Source organism: Xenia sp. Carnegie-2017, unplaced genomic scaffold (genome assembly GCF_021976095.1).
Source record: "Xenia sp. Carnegie-2017 unplaced genomic scaffold, XeniaSp_v1 HiC_scaffold_25, whole genome shotgun sequence".
Classification (NCBI taxonomy): Eukaryota; Metazoa; Cnidaria; class Anthozoa; order Malacalcyonacea; family Xeniidae; genus Xenia; species Xenia sp. Carnegie-2017.
The window spans coordinates 5,187,275-5,210,857 of NW_025813488.1; the positions used below are offsets into that span (position 1 = coordinate 5,187,275).

Below are 23,583 nucleotides of genomic sequence, written 5' to 3' on the forward strand. Positions count from 1 at the left end.
GTCTGCATTAAAAGTGAGTGATCTAATTAACTTAAATTTGTAATTTATATATACTCCAGTATAGAATTTTTGGGAACTAATCTAATGTTGAAACTTCATGATTATCCTGCATCTTATGATACTATTGTCTCATTAAAATATTTTCGACATATCACACCTCCATAGAAGAATCATGAAAATAAACATGGTAATCAAAGGTTTCTGAAGCTTCAGTGTCAGCTTTTAAGGCCTGAAATGTCTGTGTGGCATATTTGTCAATATTCATTTCCACTTGATTCGCCATGTCTTGCAGATTATCTTTGCTCACATCAGCTGTCCAAGTGGAGCTTCCATTGGTAATGTTGAGATGGAATCCATTTGTTTTATCTTCGGGCCATGCAGAATGCAAATAAAACTCTCCATTATTTGTTTTAACTTTGCATAAACTTTCTGATTTGTCCATGTTTATGTTATTTTATTATTAAATTAAACTCTCAGATGCAAAATAAAAATCGTTGATCAGACGTCGACGTTATTAAGTTACATCATAATCACTCCTATTTCATGATTCATTACAGTGGAAAAATTGATATGTTGTCGTAGTTTGTATCTCTCTACAATAGTCTGGAAAGTAAGTGTTCATTAGGCTTTTATAGCCAAGTAACAGGCCAAAGTATGCAAGTTTAATGAATCGCTATATGGGAGATATTTTTGACAATTTGAAGGTAACTTATGAATCGGGTGAGTATTTAAAATTCAATGTAAATTTTTTAAAATTTGTTTGTGATCTTTGGGCTTATCAAGTTATTGTCTTTGTCTCTTTGATTGTCTATGGACTTTAAAAATATTTCTTGTGCTTTTTTTTCCTAACTAGCAGTTTGGAAACTTCTTTGCGTAAGTTATGGCTGATTTGAAACAGGATGATGATCAAAATCAGTGCGTAAAACCGATTGGCGAAAGATGGCCTCCCCTCGGTGCTCCTTCTAGTGAACTTAAACAAGAAACTTACGAAAGGACAAGTCGGTAAGGATTTTAAAAACTAGACATACGTTGACTCGTGTCAAATTGCCATTTTGATGGGCTTATATTTCACATATTAAAGTTTGTCTTTAATTTTGGAGAACACCGATTACCTTTAATACTGTATTTTAAATAATTTTACGTGTAAAAAGTCCATTTATGAAATATTTTATTCACCAAAATGCCTTGGTGAGGATTCATACCCAATAACACATAGAAATTGTTTGATGCATTCTTGTTAATGTGTATATAATGAAACATTGCTTTATCAGTCATTTGTCATGGTTAAATGGTCTTAATTCATGCTCCATTTCCAATCTAAATCCTTCGGATATTTTGGAAAGGTGTCTAACATAAAGCAAAAAAATGGTTGGAAATGAGTGAGCAGATGTTTTAAAAGAATATTTATGATAGTTAATGAATAAAGCCCACTCTTTCATTTGACAATTTGTGTGGGTTGCAAATGTAAATGCCACACATGTTTTGGGCAAAAGTTTACAATGTCATAGTAGTAACTCATTTGTAATTCTTTACAATTCTTTTCTTAATAAAATACTGTTTACTCAGCTGGCAATAATACATTAAAAGTGATATTTTTCATCGTCAAATGAATTTTAGTTAGACTAAAAGTTTATTTTGGGGCCAATATTTTAATCTGGCCTTATAAACTTTAGATATTCCTCACTTCCCACATAAAAGCTTTGGTATAATTCATATTCTTGGACACTAACTGATATTAATGCTGTTTATGATAAGAATCAACTTTCTCTTGCATGTAGAAATGAACTTGGAACATTAAAAAAGCTTGAAGAAGAACATGAGCAATTAAATTCATCTTTGCTTGCTTTAACATCACATTTTGCTCAGGTACTAAATTACTATGTCTATAGTATATATGATACAAACTCCACAAGACTAACACGGCTAATTTCTACCTTTTCTTGTGGTTTTTGTTACGTTAATGTTTATTGTATTGACAGGTTCAGTTTCGGCTCAAACAAGTTGTAGCTGCCCCCAAGATAGAGCAAGAAGTATATGATGTTGTTTAGTTAAAAATTACATTATTTTTATGTCATTGATATTCCTTTGTTATTCAATTTAGAAAATGTTGGAAAGTCTTGAGAAGTTTGCATTTGAAGGAATCCCAGATGTACATGGGGCAAAACCCACAACAAAACATGGACGTAGAACTGTATGTTTTGGAAAAAAACATCAACCACACAAATTTTCGACACCTAAGAATTGAAATTACTTGACAAATGTTTAGTAGGATTCTTTTTGCTTGTAACTTTTAATGTGAATGAAATTATTTGTGTTTTTAATTTAGTCTACAAAAACGTTTGGGAAGAAGTTTCACAATCAAAAACAACAACAAGAAACATTAATTACGCAGTTAAAAAAACAATTGGAGGAAATGGAGGCTACTGTTGTTAAGGTTAAATCAAAAACATTATGAGAAATTAAATTCAAGATTTTATGATACTCATTTTACTTACTTAGCTGAAACAGAACCCTTATAAATAGAATAAAATAAAACTTCTTGTTTTAGGGAGCTAGCACAAGTACAGATAGTCCACAAAAAATGATTGAAAAACAAAAAATATTACTGTCACAACTGAGGTGAGATTCACATACATTTTTCATATTTTATTGTATTTGTATTTCCTGACATTTTTAGGCTTTTAAAGCTCTTCTAAAAATGCTGATCAAAAGCATGTAGTTTTAATCTTGATATCATTTAAAGTTTTTGTTGAAATTTTGTAGTGCTCAAGAAAGTAGTCTAAAAAGAGAAAAGGTTTAGTATTATTTAACTATGCTTACTATACCTAACTGCATATACCTATTTCTATTTTTGCTCGTGATTTCTGCTCATATACTTTTTTCTATTAATTTTAGGATGTAATGAATGATTCAATTCCAAAGGTGTTTGATTTAATGTTTTGAGATTTTTCTTCTGATCCTTAATTTTTTTGTTCTTAGTAAGTTCATGACAAGAAACATTGATTATTTTGCTGTTTGATATTAGGAGAAGGTTATTGAACAAATCACAAAGCAGATAATGGATTTGGAAAAATTTATTAAACTTCTACGAGGCACGTAATCATTGCTGGCAAAGATAATAAACGTTTTACATATAGATCAGGGATTATTGATGTATTATCATGTTTGTATATTTGTGTATTAACACTGACTTGAAATGGCACGTTAGTGGAGTTATGACGAGTCTATTCGCATTTATAGCTTGTTCTTTAAAAGTTCTTATTTCATATTAAATCACACGAGACGCGAGGAAACATGACGATGTAGTGATATAAGTTAGATCTGTCACAAATTATAGTGTTCTTTAAAAGTTCTTATTTCATATTAAATCACACGAGACGCGAGGAAACATGGTGATGTAGTGATATAAGTTAGATCTGTTACAAATTATAGTGCACACAGTTTGAAGAATGCTTGATATGTTTTAGTTAAAGATACACGCTAGGCATTTTATCGTGTCTTTTCAACAATCAATCATCAAATGTCTGGATTGTTTCAGGGGAGACTGGTTTGAGTCCAACAAGATTCTCTCGATGTACAAAGTGTTCATATGAACATGAACAAAGAGAAGGATCCATGTCTCGTATGGCTGGTAAACAAAAAACAAGAAAAAATGATTTACAAACTGCTTTAAAGGTTTGTTGGGATTTTCATTGTACTGTGATTTTGTTTGCCAATTGAACAAATTAAAACCTTTGATAAGAGGTAATCTTCATTTATAGTGTCTAACTAGACATTTTTTATCGTCTTACTAAGATGATCTCATGAACTGTTATGTAATTTCTTTCCACATGTTTGCATGCTTACTTCTTCAATTATTGAACTTTCGTGACGTATAGAACTTGATTGAAATACGAGAATTTATGGTCGGTCGTTTTCTCTTATGCATATCTTAAATTTTTGTTTGTCTTCGTTGTTAAACCTACCTGTGTTTTGTCAAAAAGTTTTGAAGGCAATTTGTTTGCAAGTAAATGCAAGCAAAGAATATGCAAAATTGGCAGTAACTTATCATGTTATGCAAGCATTTGTGTTGAAAAGAAACTCTAATGCAGTTTTCGAAGCTCTTTTATTAAAGACATTAAAAAAATTTCTTATCATAGACATTTTTAGTAGAGACTGCTGACAACAGTCGTTACATTAGAATACTTGGTAATATGATCTGTTTGAATGCTGGTTGTGTTGAATGAGGTACTGAGAACAAGAATTGTATTTGAAATTTACAAAATTCTCTTTGAAACAGAATTCACCATTACTAAATAATCGCAAAACACCTTCAACGTCAAGCAAGACACCAGTTGAGAATCTCAGTGATAGGCTTAGAGTTGATTACACTGTGGATAACTTTGGGATAGCAGAGGATAATGAATCTGATAGCGAGGTCGCATGTTGCATACTACCAAAGCATGCCCACGTTGCTGGGCAACCAGTCATACGTGGAGAATCTGAAGAAACTGGGGAGAGTAGTCAGGTTTGTTGTTCATTCTATTGCATAAGATTTTCGTGACTTTTTATTCAGTTTACTCAAATGTTTTTAGTTTTTCAAACCTTAGTTTTTGTTTTCGACTTCATACCAGAACAACTTTTATCATATTCAATAAACATAGACAAGTTCCGTACAATGAATTATTATTTTGACTATTGTTAAAAGTCCCAGAAAACCTGCATATATATTGAATCCATCTTTAATACTGTTTCTTACTGTTATTTATAAAGTATAGTTATAAAGGTTAAATAATTCCAAAAAACATGAAATATATTATTACGTTTGTTTGGACTAAGTTTGAAGAAACCGCTTATGATTAAATTTCTGGCTATCCTTAAGACAATATTTTTTTATTACTGGAGAAATAAATTTTTGCATAGTTACTTCTCTAATATCTTATCGTTTTATTGACTGATGTTGATTTTACTTACAAAAATTTCATTTGAACATTTAAATCAACGGCTATCAAGAACATATACACGTTGCCAAAGGTTTTGTATCAAGAGGTTTTAATGACACGTCATAGTGTTAGCATTTAATAGCAAATATTTAGATTATCTACAACAGCAGAACGCATATAAACTTACGAGAAGCAATAACTTTTTTAATATTAAAAGATGTCTCGTGATTCGATATTTTCAATGTCTGCGTTACGGGTGATTTGTTGACGAAGCTATGTATTTAACTTTCAGCGAATAAAGGAAGCTAGTTTGGAGATCATAAAAGAGCATTGGCAATCTTGCAGATTTTTGCTATCAGGTCCTTTTAATCTTGTTGTGTAATCCTTAGCATAATTATAAAAGTTTTTTGTGAAATAACTTGTGAAGTGAACGCATATGGTTTAAATAGTTGAACTTAGGTAGAGATACATACCTGACTTGTATGTCTCCCTCGTGTGATGTTTTGTAACTCAGGTAGAGATACATACCTTACTTGTATGTCTCCCTCGTGTGATGTTTTGTAACTCAGGTAGAGATACATACCTTACTTGTATGTCTCCCTCGTGTGTTGTTTTGTAACTTAGGTAGAGATACATACCTTACTTGTATGTCTCCCTTGTGTGTTGTTTTGTAACTTAGGTAGAGATACATACCTGACTTGTATGTCTCCCTCGTGTGTTGTTTTGTAACTTTGGTAGAGATACATACCTGACTTGTATGTCTCCCTCGTGTGTTGTTTTGTAACTTAGGTAGAGATACATACCTGACTTGTATGTCTCCCTCGTGTGTTGTTTTGTAACTTAGGTAGAGATACATACCTGACTTGTATGTCTCCCTCGTGTGTTGTTTTGTAACTTTGGTAGAGATACATACCTGACTTGTATGTCTCCCTCGTGTGTTGTTTTGTAACTTTGGTAGAGATACATACCTGACTTGTATGTCTCCCTCGTGTGTTGTCCAACCAACAAAAACAAAATTGTTCAATGGAATTATATTTAAAATTTATTAAAACTAAATTGTAACATCCCATTTTTTCCTTCACTTAGTCAGTTTGGATGTGCTGGACAACATTTTCAAGAGCAAGTATTTCAAAAAGCAATGCAGACACCCTATCCACCATTCGAGTGGGTTGAAGCTTTATTCATTAATACTTTTCCTTACAATATATTTATAACAAGGAAACATTACTGTTTTGTTTAATCATACAGAAATCTCATTCGCAATTTACGGACCTCTGTCGAGAATGTACTAACACAACAAGCTAAAGTGCTTCAAGAAATAGGTGTATATTCACAAGTAGGAAACACAGAGACAATGTCGCGTAGATCTCGAAGTTCATCTGTTTGTTCCTTAGCATCCACGATGTCTTCTCTTGGTGATGGTGTTAGTACATATTTTTCTTCTTTCCTAGGTGTCGCGGAGACATAATTTTTATGAAGTTCACTTTGTTAATTACAGCATGGCGAATTCACTCAGGCTGAAGCAGAATTGATACGAATTGTCAGACGAGATTTTTCAAATTGTCTAAGTAACCTATTGGAACATGGCTTAGAGAGAGTAAGTCAGTTTGATCCTTCATTTATATGGCAAAGAAGGAAATATTCTCCCCCCCTCCGTGAGTAACACTAACCCTTAACGCCCACACCCAACTAAATATATTTAAATCATAGGAAAGTTTCTCCAAATGCATTGACCATTGTCTGTTTTATCACTTTTCATGGAAAGGATAGATAAAAGAGTGATTTTTCTTTTAGAATGCAGATTTTTCTTTAATTTCTCCTCGAAGTTTTGCCAAGTGTATCATGCCATCTGTCTCTACACAGCGACATAAGTTACATGCTTGGGATATATTTATGGAATTTTATCATTTAAAAGTAAGAAGTATATGTTTTAGTTGGAAAATTTACATCACTTCACAATGAATGTGATAAAAAGTTTCCAAACCATTGTACATCACGTTTTAGCACGGTAACGAGTATAACTCTGCGGTACCTCGAAAGCTTTCTGAGTCGTTTGGCATTGATGTCTCTGGTGCTACGGCTGTTACGTCGAAACAGGTGATGAAAAATAAAGTATATACTCTGTACTCGGTCGTCATATCCTATAGCAAGAAAAATATCACACAAAGTTCATTGATTATTGCTGCACTGTGTCTTGTTTTGTAGTTATTGGTTTGTGATTTATTTTTTTATGTGTTTTGTGTTATCTCTAGACGCTATTAAGAACAATCCACTTCGTTAAATCAACTCATGACCGTTGTAAACGAAGCAAAGAATCTATGGTGAGTGTGTTAGTAACATTGTCACTTTAAAGTAACAATTAATACAGAGAGTTTTCTTGTTATAGTTTCGTGCTTTGGTATCAGCTGGTCTGAAGTGAGTGAGCTTTTATACATTAATATAGTTGATAGTATTTTTGATAGTATTTTCTTACTTACAATCTATGTGGCTGGAAGAAAATACATATCATTGCACAAATTTTGTATTCAGTAAACATTTGACCTCATTCATTTCTCTAATTTATGGTCATTATTGTTTTATTTGTAGCCAGAAGAAACTGTCGCTATGGTGTCGACAGATAGTAAAATGTGGTAATTTAGTTGACGTGTTTTATCAACCATGGTCTTGCGTCGTAAAAACAGGTATAAGTTCTAATTAGTGTAATGTACATGGTTATAAGTTCTAATTAGTATAATGTACATGGTTATTTATACAACATCACAGTATTTCAAGCAAGTATAAGTTCTAATTAGTATAATGTACATGGTTATTTATACAACATCACAATATTTCAAGCAATTATAAGTTCTAATTAGTATAATGTACATGGTTATTTATACAACATCACAATATTTCAAGCAAAACTTTGATAATGTTTCGACGATTGATTGTGGCTCTATCACTCAAGTTTTATGGAGCTTACAAGTTCATACGTACATTTGTTTCAGGATTAAAAGATGCGTTGGATATTGTAGAAAGATTAACTCCTTTGGATTTTTGTCTCCCTGAAGATTTAGCCATCAGACATTTGATGAGAGCAAACGATGCGTTTGGAGACAGCTATTAAGGTACTCTCAAAGTTTTCTTAACTCTCTCTTAACTTTTCTTTAAATGTTTGCAAAACTCACAAATTTACTTTCTGGAAATTGCTCTGAATTACTCGAATGTGATAGTGTTAATGGTGAAAGCAATTGAACGGTAGAAATTCGTGTTTTCAATTCAGCGATGATGAATATTTTTGATGTGATGCGACATTTGACTTGTCTAATTCATCGAAGTCCTTATTGTAGGACTTAGATACGTGGATCTTTAAATAACAACGAAATTCATCACATTGATTAATAGATTATGAATTATTTAATGTAAATCATTACAAAATACAAACATAGCTTTATGTACCACATAAACGGCACTCATTTTCTTTGCTCGCAAGTGCATGACATGTCATATCAATTATTGTAATATTTTGGCGTTTGATTATCAATATCTGTAATCTGTTTTCATTTGAGGTCAATTTGGTCTTAATCTTTATAACGTGTTTCCATTAAATCAGAATTTTTCTCCTTTGCATCATCAATTGCTTTTGTATCAGGTGAACTCTTTTCTGTCATTTTTGAATTCATATCTGCTTCTTTGTTTTCTTTTGCTTTCTTTGTGTTTCTACTGCCGAGTTCTGTTTCTTCAACGTCATCCATATCCATTGCTGCATTCTCTTTTATTTTATTCACTATTTCATCGTTATTTAGTTGGTCCTCAGTCCTTAAGGTTCCACCCAAGGTTCGTCCATTGCCTGAAAAAGCAGTTCGACCTTGGGAGGGGTTGCGATGACGTAATGCGCCACTAAACGAGCCCATACTCTCGTCTTGTGGACGACGCAGTGGTGATGAGATAGCATTATGGGTAAGAGTTTTAGCACGGGACATAGTCTTAGTGTCTAAAGGTTGTACTGGTACGTGTTCTGATTCCAGACAAATCTCCAACTTGTCTTCTTTTTCATTGTACACAAACGTCTAAAAAGGAATTACTCTTAAGATATTTTACAAGATAGAGTAATATTTTGACAGCATCGAACGTTTTTCAAGCAGTTGCACTACGTTTTCTTAATAGTTATTACACTGAAGCCTTCGATGGTTAAAATAACGTATATATGTGAGCATATGTGAACATTATATTTAGCAGTATATATTTCTTCGTGATACCTTTCCTGGAATTCCTGGTATCGTCAAATGCATGTCGTCTTTAAGTGGACCAAGTTTTTTTACGACTTGATCGTAAATCTGCCCACCACGTGTGAACAGTTCTGGTTTCGTGTTCACTTGTTCCCATTTGTCAAACTCCAATTTTCCTTGCAATAAATTTAGCAAAGATGATGCAAATTCCTTGCGAGCCATCTCTGTAAAATGCGAATAAACAAACGCAAGTTTATGAAATGCAAAATAAAAACTATGTGTTTAAAGTACACATTAAAGTTACTATGATTTTTCAAAGAATGCAGAGTCATGTTTTATAAATCAAACCTTCAGAGCTGTCTAATGACGTAACTCCGTTGATTTCGTCATAATTTGTTGATCTCGTCTCCAAATTATTGGTCGATTGATCCAAAACCATCATGTTCGTTTCACGTATTTCTGCCACTGAAACGCGATCACCATGAGTCAGCGGTAGCAAAACTCCATCACGTTCCGGAGGTTTCAATTCCTTTGGGGGAAAACCGTATCGAATCTTTTGTTTCTTTTCTGGTATACCTAATTCTTTTTCTATCATCTCTTGAAGATCCTTAAAGGTGGATTCAGGTGTGAGAGAGATGGTTGTGGCATTACCAGTCTCACTGGTGAGACGAATTTTTATTTCCTTCGGTTTTTCTTTCTCCGTTTTTACTCTGGCTATACTTTCATCTTTTCTCTCTTTCTCTACAAGTCGAATTTTGCTATTGGTCTTTTGCTTGTGAAAAAAAAAATTTTTTAATTGTTAGTACGGCATGTGTTAAGTTTATTATTTTTTAACACTGTAAACGATACATGTTTGTAAATGTAGATCGTCCAGGTTGGTATAGTCCTGAGAAGGACTGTTTTTGTTGTTGTTGACTGACGTTTCGACAACCTTAGAGGCAGTCATCTTCAGAGTCAAAAGACTCTGAAGATGACTCTGAAGATGACTACCGCTAAGGTTGTCTCTGAAGATGACTACCGCTAAGGTTGTCTCTGAAGATGACTACCGCTAAGGTTGTCTCTGAAGATGACTACCGCTAAGGTTGTCTCTGAAGATGACTACCGCTAAGGTTGTCTCTGAAGATGACTACCGCTAAGGTTGACGAAACGTCAGCAAACAACAACAAAAACAGTCCTTCTCAGGACTATACCAACCTGGACGATCTACATTTACAAACATGTAACGATACTCCCGGGTTGAAACCATTTACTTTACTGTAAACGATGATAAGCGTATAGGTAAAAAAATTTGCCCTAGGATACCTCTCCGTGTTTTGTGTTTCCACTTTGTTTCTCCAGCGAAATTTTGTTACTTTTCCGTTTTTGGTTAAGTGCAGCATGGTGTTTTATTCTGGTACGTGTCAATCTCTCTTCTTGATTCATAGTCAACTCCTCCTTGTGAATCGTCTTGTGTTTTGGTCCAGTGATAATGACCTTTGATAGTGAAATGGATGTTTCTTCATCGTTTATTTTCATTGTTTCCTGTTTTTCTTGCTTCTCTGCTGATGTGTGAAAAATCGGCACATTAGTAAAATGTCCCTCACTTCTCAAGGTCAATACACACAGTGTCTCTGGAGTAGATAGAGTACACTCAGTGTCCCTTTGGTGAGTAGGGTACACTGACAGTATCCTTGGGGTAGGTACTCAGTTTCCTTGGGGTAAGTAGGGTACACTATCTAATAAACATAATTTTTTCTATTCATCTTCACCTTTACCTTCCAAGTTCTTTTGAAGGTCAGTTTCTTGGAGGATTTTATCAACAACTTTTCTAACAAGCGTCTCGCTGCCAAATTCGCCAGGGAAATGTTTCTGTACAACAGTCGAAGCTATTTCATATACATTTGAATTCAGGCTGGCATTGCTCTCGCTTTCAAACCAGAATACTTCTTCTTCAATTCTTTTGCCATTCCACTCCAGCGATAATTCAATTCTGCAAATTAATAGTACAAACAATACTTGTATGTATCTTTCATTCCAGAAATTATTAATTTAAATTAGGTACCTCCTTGTTCATTCATCACTACCTACACTGACATACGTTATTTTAGTTTATATTTTAGGTAGTGTAAACACTGTTCTTGTTCTCTGTTGTTCATTCATCACTACCTACACTGACCCATGTTATCTTACTTTATACTTTCTGAAGTATGAAAACTGCTCTTTGTCATTTGTTTATCATGCATTGGCACATCATACATGTTAATTTTGTTTTTCATTTGCTACTGAAAACCAATGTTGCATGATTATCTACATCCATGCAAACATAAAACTGATTCACCCTTTCAAATCAACAGGATAGCTAAAGTAACTATTGATTACATTTCTCCTTCTCAGTTGTGCCTCAATCAATCACCAGCTGCACATTTCAATTGCACTCTTACATTTTGGGATAGAAATCATATTCTTGACCATTCCAGTAATGTTTAAAACCACACTTGCAAGCACTAGTATTTTCTTGAGATCTGGTAGCAGTGCGATCACCATTCATGTATCGTATTGAACCATCTGCGGATACCTCACGTAGAACTCCATTACACACATTACATACTGGACTCTGTTGGAGAGAATTGTAAACAATAGATATTCATGTTGCTTTTAAACTTTGGCTAAAATGTTCTATTACTTTGTTTTGTATGCTTGATCGGTAAGAACACTAAAAGTTGAAACTAATTAATGTAAATATATTTATTGAATATAACATTATTAGTTATTAAATTCTAAAAGAACTGCTAATAATTTAACTTTTCCTGTATTTGGTTTTGACTTCAACAGACAGCTTTAAAATCTTCAATGCAACCTTACCTCTCCAATAGCTATGAGCATGTCAAACTTAGCTTCATAAATGCATGGAACATTGGTTGCCTCTGCAAATTTGTACATAGCATTGGCAACTAGTCCTGTGCTGGTATTCTTGGCACGAGTATACCAACGGCCACCTGGCTCTCTCCAAGACCGTGGCCAAACAGTTTTTACTTCTTTGAGTGCATGACATGAAAGACAATAAAACAAGTTTTCTTTATCCACAGCAGTTTTGGTATACTGAATAATTTCGGGTATTGAATAACCATCTGTATTTGATGGTTTAATTATGTACTGGTTGACATTAGTAACTAGTTCAGGTGACACTTGATGCTTCTTATAAAACACGTCATTCATAGCCTTGACTAGCCTTTGGACATACTGATCCTTTAGTGTTAGAGATCCACCAATGGTACAACAGTCATTCTCATCAAAGTCAATGTAAGTTGATACTAATTCATTTGGCATGCCCCATGCTTTAGGTAGATAGGAACGGGGTATTTTTGGAGGGGTAGATCCTCGAACACCTACAAGGGGCACATAATGGTTTCTTCCTGAACTACTCCATGCTATTGCAAGAGGTTTATGCAGTAACCCTTGGGATTTACACAAATCAAAATCAACAAAGGCTGGCAAAAACAAACCAGAATAATCCCCACTGGATTGCATGCCTTTAAGGTTATCCATCAAGATTATTGGTCTTCGTAAGACATTTGCTAGTCCAAAAACATGCATGTTTCGCAAGCCAAAAGGCTCATTACTTTGTGGATGATAATTTGGATCAGCTTCACTAATAATATCTTCCCATTCATCGACATCAATGAAGTTGTGAAACAATTGTCGATATTTCATGTTGTCTTTCTGGAGATGATCTTTTAGATTCTGTCGCAAGCTGTGCCACAGTAGCTCTCGGCCAATCACAGCCCTTGAAATGGCATGAACCAAGCAATGTCCATCACCATCTGTATGCAGTGGTACCAAACATTGACCATTGTTGACCTTTTCTATCATTTCCAAGGTATCTCGGAGATATGACAATGAGCCTGTCTGATCAATGCCATAACCCTCAGTACTCAAATGCTCCTGTTCGATGAGGAATGCTCTGTTCCCAAATACAGCACAATTGAACACTTCCTCTTGCCCTAGTTCAGATAAAAGTTTAGCTTTACCAGACTTTTTCTCCATACCATAATACGTAAGAAGTGGCGATATTATCTTGCAATGAAAATTTGACAAACCACGAACTTTTACTAATTCTGAGCTTTTTTTCGTCGCCACACTTGACAATAATATAGACTTCAAACATTTGCTCATGTTCGTTGTCTGATGTACATTCAAAAGAGAACTTGGCGAGTGTGTTTGGCCACAATTATTACATGCCACTGGCACATCTGTACCAGAGACAAAATACAACATTTCATTGCAATGGCTGTCAGGACAAGTGCCACAAAGCATCTTTATCTCATCTGATTCGTTGTCGTTCATTTCACTAAATTATTATTTGTAGCAAAACATTGACGCTGCAGTATATGTAATCATGTTTGATAGAAAGGATAATGTTTACTTACGCTTTTAAAATGAAAGTTAAAGTAACTGCTGCCCCTCATCCCGTTTTCCGTACCTCCGACAAATTCTCAGAATATTTATTTGCACACTATTTATTTTTCGTCCTCAGTCCCTCTCGCGCTCGCACCCCAGACAAACATTGAGGAAAAATGATTTCCGGGAGTCATAAATAACCTGTGCTGAGTAGTGTAATATTTGCTAAAGTGGTCTTATAACCGCTAACACTACCAAATTTTAATCTTTTCTGCTGTTTTTTATGTGAAAATGTCTGAATATTGGTTGATCTCTGTTCCAGGAGACACCAAAGATTGTCAACCTTCTTGGGATGAATTAAAATTACAAATTTCACCTCTTAGCAGTTTTTGGAAATTTCATATTCCAACCGATTTAAAGGTATTTAATTTGCTAAATTTGTCACATATAATTATTTAAATGAAAGTTTTGTGAAGGATTGTAGATAAAAGAAAAATTTCATTTTTTAAAGCATCATATTTTTCTAAATTTTGCGTTTTTTCGCTGTTTGTTCTGTTTTAACAGGTTGGTACATTGGACATCCTCATTGGTTTGTCAGATGAGTTGCAAAAGTTGGATATTTTTGTTGAAGGGTAAGCAAGCAATGACCATTGGAAATGAGTAAACTTAAAGCATCAGGGAATAGAAGGTTTAGTTCAATAATTTAACCACTATAAAAGACATCATGTTTGTTGTGAAAAGATATTTTCAAAAAGTAAGCTCAAACTCCTGGACTGGTTTTGATTACCTGAAAATTATTAAAATGCTTACTTATATAATTCAAATAATTTATAACTTCAACATTAACAGCTGGATACCAATGAATTATTTTTTTAGAATCATGAAAAAAGTCGCTAGTTATATGGCAGAAATTGCAATGGAGAGTGATGTAAGTTTGTCCAAGATTATGAGGATTGTTTCATTTTTTATGATTTTAATTTATTTTATCTGATTATAGAGTGGGAATTCACCTAAACTCAAAGCCAATGGATGTATGTTTGTAAACTGAAATTTTCATTTTTCTTGCATTCCTTCATTTGATCTTTTGATTATATTTGAGAATATATTTTCCAAATATCACTGATGAACATACTAATGATATTAACTGCTTGTATGTAGGTGAACTAAACCAATATGTGACTAACTTTCAATGGGATGCTGCAAAATATCCTTTGACTGAAAGAACCACACTTCGTAGCATTTCTGAGATAATTGGCAAGGTATTATGGAAAGCATGTTTTGAAATTAGTTTTGGTTAATTTGTAATTTCACATTTTTGATTTTCCATTAAAATCATGGTTATAATACATGTATGATATAGAAACTCAAAAATTGACAATTAATAAAAAAATTTAATGCATATAAATGTTTCTCTATTAACAGCAAGTAAGTCAGATTGACAATGATCTGAAAGCAAAAGCCACAGCCTACAATGCTATAAAAACAACATTGGTCAGCTTGGAGCGGAAATCTACGTACGTTTCATGAATCAATACCATTTATGTGGTTTATGTTGGAAATAAAATAATGAAATAACTTTATTAAATTGTTTAGTGGTCCACTTCTCACACGAAATCTTGGTGATCTTGTAAAGAGAGAGAATTTTATTTTAGATTCAGAATATCTGACAACCCTATTGGTCATTGTTCCATGGTAAAATATTTCATTGTTGTGTTTATGATGGTAATAGTCAAGTTCTTATGCATACATATGTAGGTAATATGCTATTATAATAATGCTTTTAGTTGGTTGTTAAAAAAACGATAAATAATTTTTGGTTGTTATGCTGTTAGACTGCCGACACTTTTGGGGTTGTTATACTGTTGACTGACAACTAGTAATTTTTTTAGCAACCTAGAAGATGATTGGAAGAAAAAATATTGGACACTATGTGACATGGTTGTTCCAAATTCTAGTGAGAAACTCTATACTGATGGTGACTATGCTTTGTATAACGTTTGCTTGTTTCAAAGAGTCGTTGATGAATTCAAAAAACACGCAAGGGAAAATAAATTTATTGTTCGAGAATTTGTCTACAGCGAAGAAGCGCTTGTGGCTGGCCAAAATGAGTTAAATAAACTGGAGTCGGATAAAAAAAAGCAATTGGTACGTTCACTTGCTTAAGGCATAAATAAACCATACAAACGAACATGTTAGCTATGCAGCATTAGACTAGCACAGACTATTATGACAAAAACATAACAGAAAGACATTAATTACAGCATAAAACAAGTGACAACATGTATGACAGAAGCATCAGATGAGTGACGTCATTTATAACCAATTTATACCTTACATAAAGTTTGTGTTAAATCTTTTTTTCTCATTGTTTGACTAGTCAAATCCTTCATGTTTATCGCTCTCTTAAAGAAAGAACAAATTAATCATTTCCAATGTGTCACAGTTATATAATTTCATATTACTATTATAGGGTCCGCTCAAAAAATGGCTCCATGTGAACTTTGGCGAGGCATTTACAGCATGGATTCACGTTAAGGTGAGCAGTCATTTTAGGGATTTTACAAAGATTTTCATCCTACGTAGAATATTTGTCTAACACACAATGCGTTTTAACTTCAGGCCTTAAGAGTTTTTGTAGAATCTGTCCTACGGTATGGTTTACCTGTCAATTTCAATGCCATGATTCTCAACGTAAGAGATGCTTGGAGATAATGGTTTTAATTCTTTTCTGTGGTCGGTAATTCATTGCACTTTTTTTCATTTTAGCCTCAAAGAAAGGCACAAAAAGTTACGAGAACTTCTCTATGGATTTTATTCGCATTTGGATAATCAAATGAAAGATTCATCAAATGATGTAAGTCATTATACACGATCCACAAAGCTCCTTTTTCTTGTCGGTGATTTCATAACTAAATGTTATCGTTCGTTGTCCGTAATGCATAAAAGAAGATATAGACAGTTTTTGCAGGGATGACCAAAATACATACTAAGATGTTTGTTTTGCGAGGTTTCATTCATATTTTCAAGCTTTGAGTGTTTGTTTTTAGAATGTAGACATTCCTGGTCTAGTTCTTGGACCCAAAGAATACTATCCTTACGTCTGGTTTCAATTAAAAACCAATGTTTTGGAAAGGTGAAAGTGTGTTTCTTACCTTATTAAATGACCAGACGTCCGTGGTAAGTATGGAGAAAGTTCAACTTGTCGTGATTGGAAATTTAAAATGATTTTTGGAAACAAATGGCAATATACGGGGACTTTCAATAAGTTATACAAACTATTCATAATATGAACGCAATTTTGACGTATTTTAAAATCCGATAGATATTCGCCAATTGGAAAATAATTTTTAATTAAATATTAAACCAAATAATTGTTGGTTGACCATGCTCAAGCAACAGGTCATAAAAAGCAAAACAGGAGGGTATATTGATTTAAAAAGGATTTTATTTACACAAACTATCTGCTAAATTCCATTATACCATGCAATTTGGTATGTCATAATCTTGATATTCACAAAATGTCTTGTTCGCAAACGAACTTTTACTTCACAATTCACAAACCTACCAATTACTTGTAAGAAAGTGGAACAGTAATTTCACAATACAAATGATAATTCAGGAATATCAAGAGGTATGTTGATGTGAAGTTATAATATGATGGTTCAATGATTATCAAATGTATTAATGTTTATTGTACTGGATTGACGTGTAAACAATCAATGATCTTAGGTAACATAAGTAGGCATTTGTTGCGGGAAAAAGGATCTTGGTTGATAAAAGGATCTTGGTAGATAAAAGCTATCAAACAATCGTATCTGTGATCTGCTGTATGTTTTTTCTTAATGGATTTTCCCCACAAAACATATAAGAGGGAATCGTGGCGTTTTGCTGGAAGTTCGAATGAAATTCACTTTCTGTAAGGATTATTTTTACGATAAACTGAAATCGAATGGTCGAAATTTTCTTCTGAATTCCTCAGTAACTCTTTTTTCAGTTTCTATAGGAAGTTTGCAAGATTTCCAGTCGATTTTTTCTTCCATATTCAAGACGGACGGACTCGCCAAAACCTCTCTAAACAAACAAAGAATTGCAAACCAAAAATGTAGGTGCTCAAACATGCAGTAGAAATTCATATGTTAAACGATTTTCCATCTTCAAAATATTGTTAGCAGGCTTGTGAAAGCCTTGGATGAGACTTTGCATGTGTGCACAGAATCATATACCAACCTTCCGAATTGCAGAGGCATTTTTCGTTTTACTCTGTGTAACATTCGACAACCATCGTCAAATTCAACAAGAAAAAAAGGAACTTGTGGAGGCATTATCTATGTTGTGAAAAAATACAGAATTAGTATGCTTTAAACGTGTTTGACATGAAACAATCTTTTCTATGGTTAATAACCAACCTGTTTTAAATCGGTTTCGTTATCAAGCATATCAAATTCTATGTTTTTCTCACTACCAATTTCCATAAAGAGTCCCTTCAAGTCATCTGCTTTCTCCTTCGGAACTGGAATGACCTATTTACAATATTGATATCACATAAATAAAAATGCTCAATGAAATTATCGTAATAGAAAGCAGCAAACCTGTATTTGCAAATGTTGTGTGTAGAAATTTCTTTCATATACGACACATGCATCGTCTTGTTTCTTAAAAAGTTTTCGTAATGAGGATTTGTATCTGTCGATTTGTACGATGAAGGAATTTAACAGTAATATCATTACTTTTATGTGAAAATTTACTGTCATTTAAGTTGGGTGGAATTAGTCCTAACTGTGGCTAAAAGATGATTTCCAAGTTTTCATTTCTAAGTTAAACTGTGTGCAATACTATTCTTTTATTATTCATTCAGGATTTAAAACATGCACATCGTTATGCATTGTTGAATGTTTGTAGTTATAACATATTTTTAAAAGGTACTTTTCAATTTCCATCAAAGCCTCCTGTAAAACAAAGAACTTGCATAAAATATCAAAAATATTTATAAATAATTACAGTTTCTTTCATTTTTTCTAGATGCAGGATGATGCGCATGAGTATAAAGAGAGAAAAATGTGTTGAAATTCACACAACAAAAACTCAAACAGTGTGTCATCTAGAGCATATAGTTTATGATAAAAAACAGCTAATAACGTGCGTACATCAGGCATTTCCACTGTTGACGGATAATGAGCAATGGGACAAATCAAGGTATGATCTGTTGTAAGCCCACCTTTAGCCATAGCAAGATATACCTAAAAACGTTTTTTATTATTTACGCACAACAGTTTTCAAATTCCAACAAAAGTGTTTGACTGACAACAACATTGAATGTTTTATTTCAACTTACGTGATCAGCAACACTGACAATTAAATGTTTCTCCACTTGACTGCCACCGAGGCAGAACCAACAAGGACCTTGAATGGGAGCTGATAGAAGAGTTGAACTGAGGTAAATCAAAAGCTCAATGAATATTTTTGATATTGCAAAAGAGAATTGAGTGCTTTTTCATTTGCCAGTTAGTAACTTACGTGGCCTTTTCGTTTTCTAGGTTGTCTATTGTTGTCTGAAAACAAAAAATCAGGTTTTTCATTGTGTCTTCTTTAAAAGTAAGTGTCATATTAACAATGCTAACAACCTGAAGTAAATGGAGTTGAAGCTTTGCTGCTCATGAAGTTAAATTATTACATTGAAGAAATTTTTACAAACCATTTTCGTTCTTACGCTTCTCTCCACTAGAGCCTGAGCTCAGGTTGAAAAAAAAGTTTTGACCAACATTTTGCTGAAATGAATTACATATGCTAAGATAACTTTACTTTGAATTTCTATATGTTGATTGAATACTGAACTGATCCATCAGTTTATTTAAAAATTATACCTGAAATGTTTGCTGGTGATGTTTGGACTTTAAAAATAGTCCATAAGGTGACTCAGTGACATCATCAGGTTGTTTAACCAGATCATCTGTCTTCATGATATTTAGAGGAACAATATTGAATGCATAGAGGTACTAGAAAATATAAAAACTAGGATATTTTATTGTGAAAGACGGGTATCCATAGTGTAAAATTTAGATTGTGAAGATGAAAAGTTTCTAATTTGTTTCTAAGAAAGACCTTTTTCTTTAGTGTATTGCCAACACTTGCAAGACTAATAAATCTTGTGACATGTTGGGATGGCTCCCGAAGAACTTGATGATTTCTTAAAATAAATAAAATATGTATAATTAGATAACACTCATATATATGCCTTATGATTATAAATACAAATCGCTCAATGCTGTTTATAGACTCAAATGGACATGGAACCTATATGGGAGTCTTTCATAGTATGTGCTCTCTAAAGCTGTAAAATGATATCTTGGTTTGAGTTTTGCAGCAAGCCTAGAAATTGTTTCAGATCCTAAGTCCTTCATATCTGTATTTGAGTCCACCTAAAAAAAAGTATTAGTGAACAATATTTTCTTTTAAAATGATTTTTTACACAAAGTCATTAATACAACCTTGTTTCCATATTGTGTCACATTTTTTGGCCACTCAGTTGTTAGCAACATGTCTACACCTTTAAAATTTGTATCTTCTATCTTTGCATACAGTTGTTTCATGTCTTCTTCTTTATAAAAACATCCTTCCTGTTCATAAGAATGGCAATTTTCTTGTCTAGTGAAAACATGTTACAAAAACTAAAACAACTTAGAACTGACACTCTAATATTACACCTTGCTGGTCTTTTTGCAATCCAGTCCACTAACATATGCAACCTGTAGGCCATTTGGACATTGTAGAATCCCGCTGCGACCTTCATATAAAATTTTTAAAGAAACATATATAGGTTTCTCTACATCAACAATTGTGTTGTCACATAACAGGTTTATAACAAAATTGTTACAATTACCAAGGTATATAATATTTTGGCACAATTCTCCACCAGATAATAAATTGATATTTTCATATTGTGTTAGGTGATCTGCTGTTGTTGGACCCAAAATGTAAGTAATAATTGATGCTGTAAGATAAAGAGAAAAAAATTACAGTTCTTAAATATATAAAGAAACAATTATTACAAAAAAATTTCAATTTCTTACGCTATGTCAGGGTAAAACAAACAAGTATTTTGACAGTTTAAGATGATAATAATATTATACCGCAAGAAATGCCTTCTCTGTACTCTTTCCATACATTTTTATCTTCTTCAGTTGTGCCAAAAAAATTGCCAACACAGAGAAGCATCTTAAGAATAAATGAAAGTGAGATGAATGTATTGAAGATTTTACATGAAGAAAATTTATTCAAAAGTAAAATATTTGACACCAAACATACATACTAAAAGTTAAACTCGACGAATACAATAAATAAAATATTGCACATTAAGAAAAGTGCCGGCTTTTATAAAAGATTTACCTCAAAGTCATTTGATTTTTTAAGAATATTAGAAACCCTTTTGTATAACGTTTTTAATTTGCCGTTGACATCACCACACACTAGGTATAAAAGTAAAATTTCTTTCAGTGTGACTAATGTGAAATATTTAATTTGCTATGTTACTAACATTTTATATGGCTTCTGATCCATGGTTTTTGCTCAGTAATATTCACGTTGTGATCTACTAAAATGTAAATATAAACAAATAACTATGTTTTCGCTGTTTCGCAGTCAAGTCAAATTTGTCCACCATATTGGTTTTGAAGATCGCGGTGCATTATGGACTACACACGTGTCTATCTTCTTTCTTTTCACTACAACATGGATCAGGTCTGTCGACTAGGTTTTTGTCGGTTTTATTTCGTGCTTTTTCTCCAATATTTTCTAGATTTATGCGTTTTCTTAACTTTTAAAAATATAATGTTATATCTTTCTTCTTTTTGTTTACTTTATGCTGTTGTGTTCTCATTTCTTATTTCAATTTTAACGTCCGAAATATGCCGTTTCTGATACTGCTATACGGCCATATTTATATAACCGTCTATTTCTTATGCCTTATCAATATTTGCACTCAATCATTGTCTTCGTTCATTTGAAGACATATATGGAATAGCTAGGTGGAAAAAAATTCGGGAAATGATTGAGTATTGAAAGTTTTAACTTATGATTTTTTAGCAAACCGAGAAAGCTTACCAAAAACAGCCACCAATCTTTCAAAATAAGAAAAGAGTTTTGACCCAAGGACAACAGTTAAAAAAGAAAGAACTAAGATATTACAAGAATGTTGGTCTTGGCTTCAAGACACCTCAAGAGGTTATTGTCACGTTATATATATACAACATTTTATTGTTTGTGCTCATTTTATATTGTAAACAATGTACTATAATGTAAAGTATCTTGAACCAAAAATTTCCTATTCCCAAACAATCATTGAAAAATGGGAGCAATTACAGAATACCATGTCACATACTTGTGCTAGCTGCTGGCCTGAACCTAAACCTGTTCCTGATTTTAACCTTGCCTGATTGTGGTTGGTAGTGTTGTGGAAGGGGTTAAATATTGGTCTGTTGAATGAGGGTTTTGAGTGTTTAGAAGTAAAAATGCTTCCATAAAAATTTGTGAAAAATGTAATGAACAATGTTACTCTAGGCTATTGATGGCCACTATATTGACAAGAAATGTCCATTTACTGGTAATGTCAGTATTAGAGGACGAATATTGACTGGGACAGTGGAAAAGATGAAAATGAAACGAACCATTGTGATTCGACGTGATTATCTTCACTACATCAAGAAGTACAATCGATTTGAGAAGAGGCACAAAAATTTGTCAGCCCACATCTCCCCTTGTTTCAGGTTTGTTTCATCAATGAATTTATTACTGTTGTCTAAGTAGCTAAAATCAAAAGTAGTGAAATGTTTGTTATTTAGTAAAGTATGTGGGCTTGAATCCAATTAGTTGAAGCCTTATGAGAATTACCTAGTTAGATGTGAATAAGTGAAAACAGAAAACATATTTTAAATACAAACAAAGATATTGTGTGTTGCTTTTGGTAGCGATAGATGAATACAGTTTTTAGCAAGTATCATTTGCATAGTTTTCAGTTATGTTTTCAATGCTCTGTAGGGATGTTGCCATTGGTGATGTTGTGACTGTTGGTGAATGTCGTCCTCTCAGCAAAACTGTCCGTTTTAATGTGTTGAAGGTGTCAAAGGGGAAAAGTTCTAAGAAATCTTTTGAAAAGTTCTGAGATTGTCTTTTAAATTTTCAATAAAGGCCTGTATCCTCATATATTTGTGATTTGTGTGTTCTTGTTATTTCGTCATTTTAAGTCCATGATGTAAAGTCCGTTTAATGCTGTTTTTAATGTTAAAATCAAACGAAAATTGAACGTCCTTGTAATTAAATACATATTCAATGTATTTTGAATATACTCTATGGCATCACACTATTTTAAACATTAAGATGCTGAAATGGAGTTTTCAAACTTGGGGCAATTTTCGTAATTGAAACACAACAAACAACCCAGAGTTAAACCATTGTTACGTATGCATGGTAAAGTCATTTTATAAAACATCGTTGAAAATCTGACGAAGAACTGGAAAGTCCGTTTTTCAAAATAGATTATGATATATTGGTTTAACCTTTGGCTACACTACACCATGAGCATTTTCACTGTAATCGTTTATTATCGGTCATTTGTGAATATATCTTGTTATTCACCACAAGACCGTGTTTTGAGCGATCAAAGATTATCAAAAATTTGATAACCTTTCATTCATTTCGTGCAAAGTCTTGTCTAGTTCAATTAACCTTCCGTTTTTATAATTGCTTTTAGTTCAATTAATTTTGTTGAAATTTCGTGAATTTTAAAAAAAATTCGTCGATTCAACTTTCCCTAAAATATTACCAGTAACGGTATATCTTATACCCTATGAGAATAAAGGCTTTGTATATTTTTATATACATGCATCCTGTTTAAGGGATGTATTTCATTTGAAAGAAAATGTTTTTTATCCATGCATTTGCAGCTACAAATCGGTGTTTCCTATTCCTACATTGATGTTTGTCTGTCGTGAACAATTACGTCATACATTTTCTTTGACATCGTTGGGATTAGTTTGCAATTCACTGCATTCAAAGTCTGTATATTTCTTTATTTTACTCCATGC

The 23,583-nt window shown here is 33.1% G+C and overlaps 5 protein-coding genes across 8 annotated transcripts; 3 read left to right on the forward strand and 2 right to left on the reverse strand.

The window, feature by feature from the left end:
- The first annotated feature begins 604 nt into the window (after window positions 1-604).
- On the forward strand, window positions 605-9,448 carry LOC124453622 (RUN domain-containing protein 1-like). Its single transcript, XM_047004421.1, is given in 23 exon segments — window positions 605-1,002; window positions 1,779-1,866; window positions 1,980-2,030; window positions 2,102-2,191; window positions 2,327-2,434; window positions 2,549-2,619; window positions 2,764-2,794; window positions 2,896-2,922; window positions 3,026-3,092; window positions 3,539-3,675; window positions 4,280-4,507; window positions 5,215-5,239; window positions 5,242-5,281; window positions 6,009-6,086; window positions 6,171-6,345; window positions 6,421-6,519; window positions 6,717-6,836; window positions 6,927-7,019; window positions 7,175-7,243; window positions 7,309-7,337; window positions 7,509-7,603; window positions 7,910-8,029; window positions 8,708-9,448. Coding segments are annotated over 22 exon segments (1,962 nt in total). The 5' UTR covers window positions 605-880; the 3' UTR covers window position 8,029; window positions 8,708-9,448.
- On the reverse strand, window positions 8,300-13,585 carry LOC124453621 (deubiquitinating protein VCPIP1-like). 4 transcript variants are annotated; one of them, XM_047004417.1, is made up of 8 exons: window positions 13,537-13,585; window positions 11,972-13,457; window positions 11,551-11,723; window positions 10,879-11,099; window positions 10,433-10,671; window positions 9,479-9,902; window positions 9,161-9,354; window positions 8,300-8,971 (listed from the first exon to the last, which is right to left on the reverse strand). In XM_047004417.1, the coding sequence occupies exons 2-8, from the start codon at window positions 13,451-13,453 to the stop codon at window positions 8,483-8,485; spliced, it is 3,222 nt and encodes a 1,073-aa protein (XP_046860373.1). In that variant the 5' UTR covers window positions 13,454-13,457; window positions 13,537-13,585; the 3' UTR covers window positions 8,300-8,482. The 4 variants fall into 4 exon arrangements, with proteins under 4 accessions (XP_046860373.1, XP_046860375.1, XP_046860374.1 ...); XM_047004419.1 differs by having other exon boundaries at window positions 10,433-10,668; window positions 10,885-11,099; window positions 11,972-13,572; XM_047004418.1 differs by having other exon boundaries at window positions 10,885-11,099; window positions 11,972-13,572.
- Window positions 13,586-13,702: 117 nt separating this feature from the next.
- On the forward strand, window positions 13,703-16,922 carry LOC124453623 (V-type proton ATPase subunit C 1-B-like). Its single transcript, XM_047004422.1, is given in 13 exon segments — window positions 13,703-13,927; window positions 14,072-14,139; window positions 14,384-14,435; window positions 14,505-14,538; window positions 14,666-14,766; window positions 14,930-15,021; window positions 15,101-15,199; window positions 15,397-15,652; window positions 15,978-16,043; window positions 16,127-16,198; window positions 16,274-16,287; window positions 16,289-16,361; window positions 16,555-16,922. Coding segments are annotated over 13 exon segments (1,146 nt in total). The 5' UTR covers window positions 13,703-13,798; the 3' UTR covers window positions 16,645-16,922.
- Window positions 16,923-16,934: 12 nt separating this feature from the next.
- On the reverse strand, window positions 16,935-21,206 carry LOC124453489 (CWF19-like protein 1). The gene is made up of 18 exons (XM_047004305.1): window positions 21,039-21,206; window positions 20,891-20,975; window positions 20,635-20,719; window positions 20,385-20,495; window positions 20,209-20,288; window positions 19,993-20,121; window positions 19,799-19,923; window positions 19,607-19,691; window positions 19,369-19,500; window positions 19,200-19,272; window positions 19,022-19,157; window positions 18,840-18,936; window positions 18,652-18,744; window positions 18,431-18,453; window positions 18,097-18,190; window positions 17,914-18,027; window positions 17,735-17,832; window positions 16,935-17,578 (listed from the first exon to the last, which is right to left on the reverse strand). The coding sequence occupies exons 1-18, from the start codon at window positions 21,059-21,061 to the stop codon at window positions 17,437-17,439; spliced, it is 1,725 nt and encodes a 574-aa protein (XP_046860261.1). The 5' UTR covers window positions 21,062-21,206; the 3' UTR covers window positions 16,935-17,436.
- LOC124453626 (40S ribosomal protein S11-like) lies at window positions 21,155-22,702 on the forward strand. Its single transcript, XM_047004425.1, has 4 exons — window positions 21,155-21,241; window positions 21,587-21,724; window positions 22,061-22,266; window positions 22,538-22,702. The coding sequence occupies exons 1-4, from the start codon at window positions 21,191-21,193 to the stop codon at window positions 22,659-22,661; spliced, it is 519 nt and encodes a 172-aa protein (XP_046860381.1). The 5' UTR covers window positions 21,155-21,190; the 3' UTR covers window positions 22,662-22,702.
- The last annotated feature ends 881 nt before the right edge of the window (window positions 22,703-23,583 follow it).